General features: G+C 32.7%; 1 protein-coding gene across 2 annotated transcripts; it reads left to right on the top strand.

The window, feature by feature from the left end:
- Nucleotides 1,393-4,092, top strand: LOC104723131 (probable carotenoid cleavage dioxygenase 4, chloroplastic). 2 transcript variants are annotated; one of them, XM_010441447.2, is made up of 2 exons: nucleotides 1,393-2,267; nucleotides 2,791-4,092. In XM_010441447.2, exons 1-2 carry the CDS (start codon nucleotides 1,496-1,498, stop codon nucleotides 3,825-3,827), a joined length of 1,809 nt encoding a protein of 602 aa, XP_010439749.1. In that variant the 5' UTR covers nucleotides 1,393-1,495; the 3' UTR covers nucleotides 3,828-4,092. The 2 variants fall into 2 exon arrangements, with proteins under 2 accessions (XP_010439749.1, XP_010439748.1); XM_010441446.2 differs by having other exon boundaries at nucleotides 1,393-2,403; nucleotides 2,927-4,092.

Below are 8,648 nucleotides of genomic sequence, written 5' to 3'. Positions count from 1 at the left end.
TTTTGTTTATGTTTTAAGGTTTTAAACTTTTAATTATCAGATGAGCCGATTCTATTGATATGGTCTAGTGACCGGCCGGGCATGTAAAGAACCGAGTAAACCGAATGAGATTTGGAATTTTTTAGACATGATTTTACGGTTTTACTTTGGTTTATACCGAAAAAGTAAGCCCGACTGCCCGATTCAAAGTAATTAAACCAAACACGATAATCTTGCCGAGTTCAACTACTGTATTTCTGTAGAAAAGCTAAGAAGATTGGTTGGGGTTGTCAAGAAAGAAAGGACAAAAAAAAACAACGGTTACAGTTTTGATCAATCACATAAAAAGTTAACTTAAAATGAGTTTGGTATTATTATCTTACAACGTATGAATAACACCTAACAATTGTGCATGCATCAATGGCAATTACATGCACAAAACCCAGAAAGTGGCAATTCCAGATACGCAACACATGTACCCATTACCTGTCATTCTCTCTTTTCTTATATTGTTTGATGATTGTGCACTCTGAACCCTGTAAATGCCTCAACATATACAGATATCAAAATTAATTGTTATATACTGAATTCCGACCAAAGCGACCGAATATATCGAGTTATCGACTACAAGTTACATATTAGGAGTTTGTTATAGTTTCCACATTTGTAGGTCAGTCTTAGCCTTACTGAGCTTTCATTTTGATCAACAACCGGACCACATGAATGAACATAGTTAGTTCTATTGAGTTTATGAATAGCTACAAGATTCCATGCATTTCACATGTTTGTTTGTAATCGTTTATATCTTGAACTATTGATGATATATATTTAAAAAGTATTAAGACCTATGGATGGAAGCAATCATTCGAATGATTCAAATTTACATATGTTATATTATTAACAAAAAAGGAATATATAGGTTAGACAAAAAGAAAATGTATGCGGTCAAAAAAAAAAGGAACTGCAATTAAAAAAAAAAACAAATAAGAAATGTAAGAAAGTAATGAATTAACTAATACTTTGACGAAAAAGAAATTGACAACCAAAATATCAAATGTGGGCAACCTAGAAAAACTATCAAATTTGATAAAATAATATTATGAGTAAATTACTAATAAAAAACATTATTAGGTTTTATCCTAGCTTCAGAAACTTATATTTTGAAAAATCAATCAATCCAAATTTAACGAATAATTTTGCTGTCACATAAAATACAGGATAATCCTTCTGATATTATGGAGAATAATAAAAACGTATGCGAAAATAAGAATAGAGACAAAATTATTATTGAAGATCAGAACTTCACATAAGAATAACCAACGAACCAAATAAATACTAGCTTCACATAAAATAAACCAAAAAAAATAAAAATCTTAATTTCACAAGAAACCATTGATTGATTTTTCATTTTCATAACTCAATAAATAGCCCCACAACAACAACAACACACACTCATCATCCTTCACAGCCTTAAACGTGGAAGCAAAGCAACTAAAACACAAAAAAGTATAGAGCAATGGACTCTCTTTCTTCTTCTTCCTCCTCCTTCATCTCCACATTCTCTCTTCATCTCTCTTCTCTTCGCCGTCCATCTTCTTCTCCCCGTCTCCTCCGTATCAACTCCGCCGTCGTCGAAGAACGTTCTCCCATCACTAACCCAAGCGACAGCAATGATCACCGTCGTACTAGTAGCAAACCTAAAACACTCCACAACCGAACCAACCTTCACACATCACTCTCATCATCTCCGGCGAAACCCCGACCACAAATGAACCTCGCAACATCTCTCTTCACCACCGTCGAAGATGTTATCAACACCTTCATCGATCCACCGTCACGTCCTTCAGTCGATCCAAAACACGTTCTCTCCGACAACTTCGCTCCTGTCCTCGACGAGCTTCCTCCTACAGACTGTGAGATCATCCACGGCTCTCTTCCGCCGTCGCTTAACGGAGCTTACATCCGTAACGGTCCGAATCCACAGTTCCTCCCTCGTGGTCCTTACCACCTCTTCGACGGAGACGGTATGCTTCACGCGATTCGGATCAACGATGGTAAAGCAACACTCTGTAGCAGATACGTCAAGACTTATAAATACAACGTCGAGAAACAAACCGGAGCTCCGGTTATGCCTAACGTGTTCTCTGGATTCAACGGTGTAACCGCGTCGGTAGCTCGTGGAGCTTTATCGGCGGTTCGGGTTTTAACCGGACAGTTTAATCCGGTTAACGGCATTGGTTTGGCTAATACGAGTCTAGCTTTCTTCAGTAACCGTCTCTTCGCTTTAGGTGAATCTGATTTACCCTACACCGTACGATTAACAGAGTCAGGAGATATTGAAACGATCGGACGGTACGATTTCGACGGGAAGTTGGCGATGAGTATGACAGCTCATCCTAAAACCGATCCAATAACCGGAGAGACATTCGCATTCCGGTANGATCATCCACGGCTCTCTTCCGCCGTCGCTTAACGGAGCTTACATCCGTAACGGTCCGAATCCACAGTTCCTCCCTCGTGGTCCTTACCACCTCTTCGACGGAGACGGTATGCTTCACGCGATTCGGATCAACGATGGTAAAGCAACACTCTGTAGCAGATACGTCAAGACTTATAAATACAACGTCGAGAAACAAACCGGAGCTCCGGTTATGCCTAACGTGTTCTCCGGTTTCAACGGCGTAACCGCGTCGGTTGCTCGTGGAGCTTTATCTGCGGTTAGAGTTTTAACCGGACAGTTTAATCCGGTTAACGGCATTGGTTTGGCTAATACGAGTCTAGCTTTCTTCAGTAACCGTCTCTTCGCTTTAGGTGAATCTGATTTACCCTACACCGTACGATTAACAGAGTCAGGAGATATAGAAACGATCGGACGGCACGATTTCGACGGGAAGTTAGCGATGAGTATGACAGCTCATCCTAAAACCGATCCAATAACCGGAGAGACATTCGCATTCCGGTACGGTCCGGTTCCACCGTTTTTAACGTATTTCCGGTTTGATTCCGCCGGGAGAAAACAGAGAGACGTTCCGATATTCTCAATGACGTCTCCGTCGTTTCTCCACGACTTCGCGATCACAGAACGCAACGCGATTTTCGCTGAGATCCAGCTTGGGATGAGGACGAACCCGATGGATTTTGTTCTCGAAGGTGGCTCTCCGGTCGGTGCTGATAAAGGGAAAACACCGAGGCTCGGTGTGATCCCGAAGTACGCCGGAGATGAATCGGAGATAAAGTGGTTTGAGGTTCCTGGATTTAATATCATTCACGCCATCAATGCTTGGGATGAAGACGACGGAAACGCCGTCGTTTTGATCGCTCCGAACATTATGTCGATTGAGCATACTTTGGAGAGGATGGATCTGGTTCACGCTTTGGTCGAGAAGGTGAGGATCGATCTCGTCACCGGGATCGTGTCACGTCATCCGATCTCGGCGAGGAATCTCGATTTCGCGGTGATTAATCCGGCGTTTCTCGGGAGGCGGAGCAGGTATGTTTACGCGGCGATTGGTGATCCGATGCCGAAGATATCCGGGGTGGTGAAGCTCGAAGTGTCTAAAGGAGATAGGGATGATTGTACGGTGGCGCGTAGGATGTACGGTCCAGGTTGTTACGGCGGCGAACCGTTTTTCGTGGCTAGGGATCCTAGTGATCCGGAGGCCGAGGAGGATGACGGTTATGTCGTGACGTACGTTCACGATGAGGTGACTGGAGAGTCGAAGTTTCTGGTGATGGACTCAAAGTCGCCGGAGCTTGAAATCGTCGCCGCCGTGAGGTTGCCGCGAAGGGTTCCGTACGGATTCCACGGTCTATTTGTGAAGGAGAGTGACCTTAATAAGCAGCGTTAACTTAACTACATATAGTTTAATAGAATAACTAGCGTTAACGTACGTGGGGGATTTGATTTCAGAAACTAAGTTTACTATAACATTTATAATAGATTACATATTTGTGGAGTTATGTTTGTAGACATATTTTATTTTTTTTTTAGGAATGTTAACATTCATATAACCGAACTCATACCGGTTACATATTCGATTTGTTTAAACTTAAAAAGTGATTAGTTTATCTTTTATTATATGTAAAGATAACTACAATAAAAAAAAATTATAAGAGATAGACCGTACATCTATTTCAGGACAGAAAATAGTAAAACAAAAGTGGTATATCTCCTCCCAGATATGATTTTTCATTTTATGATTGTTTTTAATAATAATCTATATATTTCATATTATATATTTTAGTTTATCAGATAAGAAAATAAGTAAGTGTTTTGGATCCTCACATATGTGTGGGTTTTATTTGTTGATATATTTAGTTGTATAAGATCTATAACATAAAATTGTATTAGTTTGCTATAAAAGTGTGAGAATGAAATAATAATCCTTTCACAATAGAATTTATTAGAATTGTAGCAGTTATGATATAAATCCACTAAAACTATTCTTAACTGTTAAAAATTGTTTTTTTTTCCACTTATGAACCAAAATCGGCAAAACTTCAACATTGTATATATTTTGAATTAATATTTAAGAAATCGATAATATTTTAATTTTTCGAGATAGTGATGAATCTAAAATCCAAAATTTATATAAAGAATATACTATTTTATAAAATATTAAATCGTGTGGTTAAATTATATACTGCAAATATAATAACTGTTTTCATAATTGAATAAAATATAATTAAAAATTCATTTTGGTTTTAATCTATTTATTATAATCAGAATTAATTAGTATTTTTGTTAAACTTTTTTTTTGAAATTAAAAATAAATGATGATTTTTTATTGAACATATTAAATTAGATGGTTGTTTTTGTAAATAACAAATAATATACCATTAAATTAAATAAGTTTACATATATAGAATATCGATTTTAATAATCTGATATGTTACATAAACTTTTAAAAATGATTTTTAAAAATAATTACAGCTCGATGAGTTGCTTTGAGGATTCATGTTCTATGAACAACTCTTCCTGCTCTTCCCAATATCCTAATAACTTTTTTTGATGATTTAATAAAGGGAAATCAATTTATAAACTCTTTTAATCAAAGGGTGTGTCATGCAAAATAAAGATCAAATTTCACATTATATAAAACCCACCAAGTCAACAAACTAAGTAATATTCAAAAATAAATTGATCAAAGTACAATAGTTTTGAAGAGATACTAACACACAAGGTGGGGAAAAAACTGTCTCCCTGCTCCATTCGACCGTTGATCCATTCGAATGCTGAAATCAAACAAAAAAAAAACTCAAAATAAGATTCTACTTCAATTAGCAAATAGAACAAAAAAAAAATATATGTGCTATGGCAAAAAGGGATAATCTAGGATTTAAACACAAATATTTTGTTATATATATATAGGAAAGTGGTATGACATAAGTTAAATATTTGTGATTTTTCATTTATTGTTAAGATATTTTTTGCCTAGAACATTGTATAAATTTCCTAATTGTTCGTCCACAAATTTTGCCACCATTAATTTGCCCATATTTTCTATTAATACTTGTTTTCTGACTAAAATAAAAGATTTTAACCTTACAAAAAACAAAAATTTAAACAAATCTTATGAAAATTTTCAGAATATCGAAAATTCAATATCAGTTACTAATTACTTAAATTATCTTCAATTAATTTCAAACCATATTTTATACTATTCATCATTTATTTAAAAATTTATTGTAAAATTAGAATTTTCACGAAATTAGGATTTAGTAGATCTGCTATTCAACTAAACATTATTCCAAAATTTTTATTAAAATAATTTATTTTTATCTATAAGTGGAATATATTTTTGGAACACTTTCTTATTAATCATTTTGAAATCAATAGAAAAGAACATATTCCGTTTATAGATATTTTTCATTGGTTATTGTCATCTTGTTTGTAATTATTATTTTAATTCATAAAAGTAGTTTTAGATTTTTTGAACAAATTTAAAAAATAGCTGTTGTAAGTTAAAGAGGGCTATTAAGTAACATTATTTATTTCCATTTTTGATAATTCAATAATTGTTTTCTTTTATTAACCACATTATCTATGTTAACAAATTAATTTGGAACTTCTTACCCAATTAAATAGTTATCATTATATTAAAATTAAATAGTTGTTTCCAGTATCTCAAAATATATTTAAGAATCCGATTTTTATGGCAACAAATTTAATTAATTTCCATAAATATTAGGTAATTATTATTATTTTTAATTCAATTTCCATAAACATTAGAGAATTATTATCCTGTTGATTGCGCTATTATAGTATATTAATTTCAATTTCCATAAACATTAGAAAATTGCACCCGATTTTTTATTTTTATATCTTTAATTTTGGTTCTGTTTGGCTCCTATTAAATATCAATCTATTTGGATACATGATTTATAAATATCCTTATTCTATTTCCAGTGGCATTTCATGTAATAATCTCTTAATCTATGTCTACTTATTAAAAATGCTTCCCTTTTAATAGTATAGACTAGATTCGGACTCGCACGTACGTGCGAGATTGTTTTCAAAAACTAAGGGGATGTATTCAACTTGACATTTTAAGTGATTTGTGTGAAATTTACAAATTCTATGTTATTCAATCATGGATTTTAAAAAGTCAATTAAAAACTGCTGTTATTGAACTGATGATTTAAAAATCTACTTTAAAATCTATTAAAATCTACTGTTATTGAGCTGATGATTTAAAAATCTATCTTAAAATCCATGGTTATTCAAAACAGTTTTGTGGATTAGGATTTTCATAATTTTTAGGATTCTGGAGGATTTGTTTAGTTAAAAATACAGAAATCCAAATCTCATGGTTTTAGGTGGGATTTGAAAGAATTTTACAGAAAATCATATGAACTTCCCTAAAATCTATCAAAATTCTAAATTTCCTATATCCCATCAAATTCTCCAAAATCATGGTTTGAATACACCCCCTAAGTTTATTGTTTAGTGAAACTGTAATTTTAAAGAATAATACTGTAATTTTTTTTATATTTCGTTTATGGATAATAAAGGCGAGAAGAAAATGTGTCGTGAATGTGGTATAGTAGTTGTAATTGTATTAATTAATATTAGTAAACAATAGTATATTATAATTTGTAATGACAAATCTATACAATATTTAGCCTCGGAAGAGTCTTCAAGTATTGTTAGACTGTTTTATCTCCAGTCCATAATAATTAATAAGGTGTCGAAGTACTTCCATAAGTTTTTATAGTAAAATCTATAGTATTATATAATTTAAATTAATTTGTTCATAAAAAGAATTATACAACGTAATCAATTTTGTGTTCGTGTTTAACAATAAAATCATAACTTAAAATAGTTGACTTTTATCAGTCTATAGTTCCATACTATGTTCGCGTGGGTGCAACTCGAAAACTACTCGCACGTTGTATTCTCGATCCTCCTCCAAGTTAGTGTAGAACATTATAAAACATAGAGTTAACAATGGCCATCCATGGAGAAATAACACTTATCAATCTTATAGTTTCAATCTATTGGTTATTAACTCCACCTTCAAAGTAACATACTTTGCCATGCCCGATAAATTTAACAAAAGGCATTTTTATTTTTTTCTACAAACTCATTGAAAGAAAAAAAATTGAAAAAAAAACACCTTCTGTGACTATCTGACCAAAAACAGAAAAGGAAAAAATTAGTGTGTATTGAAGAGGTAATTTCTTTAACCTTCGTCTTCCACATTATCAAATCCAACAGAGACATCAATAAACATCCAAGTTCATCAATAATTTACAGAATCCAGTGAGTATATAACACTATGTTCAAAGGTAAGCAATCTTAATTTTTAGTTTTTATTTAATCTGGTTTTGGGTTTTATATTGGGTGTTAATTCTTGTTTTATAAATCCATTTTTCTTGGAAATAATCAATGTACCCAAAAGCAAGGCTCACCATCGTTGATCAAGGTAAGTAAATTTTCATATTATCTGGTTTTTCTAGGAGATGTAAATTAGATTAAAAAAAATTGATAGTATGATCACAACCCCAAAATCTAAATCGGAACCTTGTCATTCTGATTATTAAATTTTCTTCATACTTACTAAACACCTAAATATATATCTTGAAAACAAATAATCTACACTTTCAACATTCAATTTCTAACTCTAGATAATTTCCTTATTAAATCTATGGTCAACCTGTTTTAAAAATATCTCAAAAAATTTTAGTTCCCAACATAGATTTCGTTATGAAAGATAATATAATGTTAGTCGAAATAAATAAAAATTTAAATAATGTATAATGTTACATGACTACCTCTCGCAAATCATATAAATTTAGACAAACTGGTTTCATGTAAGAGGCATAATCCACCATTAATCATCACTGACGCCTTGAACAGTAGCTATCTATAAATAAGATAAGCGAGAATAAACTAAAGCAATAGAAAGTAAATTCATGTATTCTATACATATTGTAATAGTTAAAAAAAATGCATACCCAAGTAATGTAAGAGACTCGAAGTCCATAAATTGCTTATATGTTTTGAAAAACTTCTTTACCAAAGATTAGCACCTTAGCCATTATTTGAAAGTCACTCTTGATATAAGAACATAAAGCTGTCCATGTGAAAAACATTGCAATTTCATACAATCACATAGTAAATTATCAGGATTAATCGTAATCATCTATGTTTTAAACAAATATAA

This window comes from Camelina sativa, chromosome 11 (assembly GCF_000633955.1).
Source record: "Camelina sativa cultivar DH55 chromosome 11, Cs, whole genome shotgun sequence".
Lineage (NCBI taxonomy): Eukaryota > Viridiplantae > Streptophyta > Magnoliopsida > Brassicales > Brassicaceae > Camelina > Camelina sativa.
The sequence above is the reverse complement of the archived record's forward strand: the minus strand, read 5'-3'. Positions and strand labels throughout refer to the sequence as shown.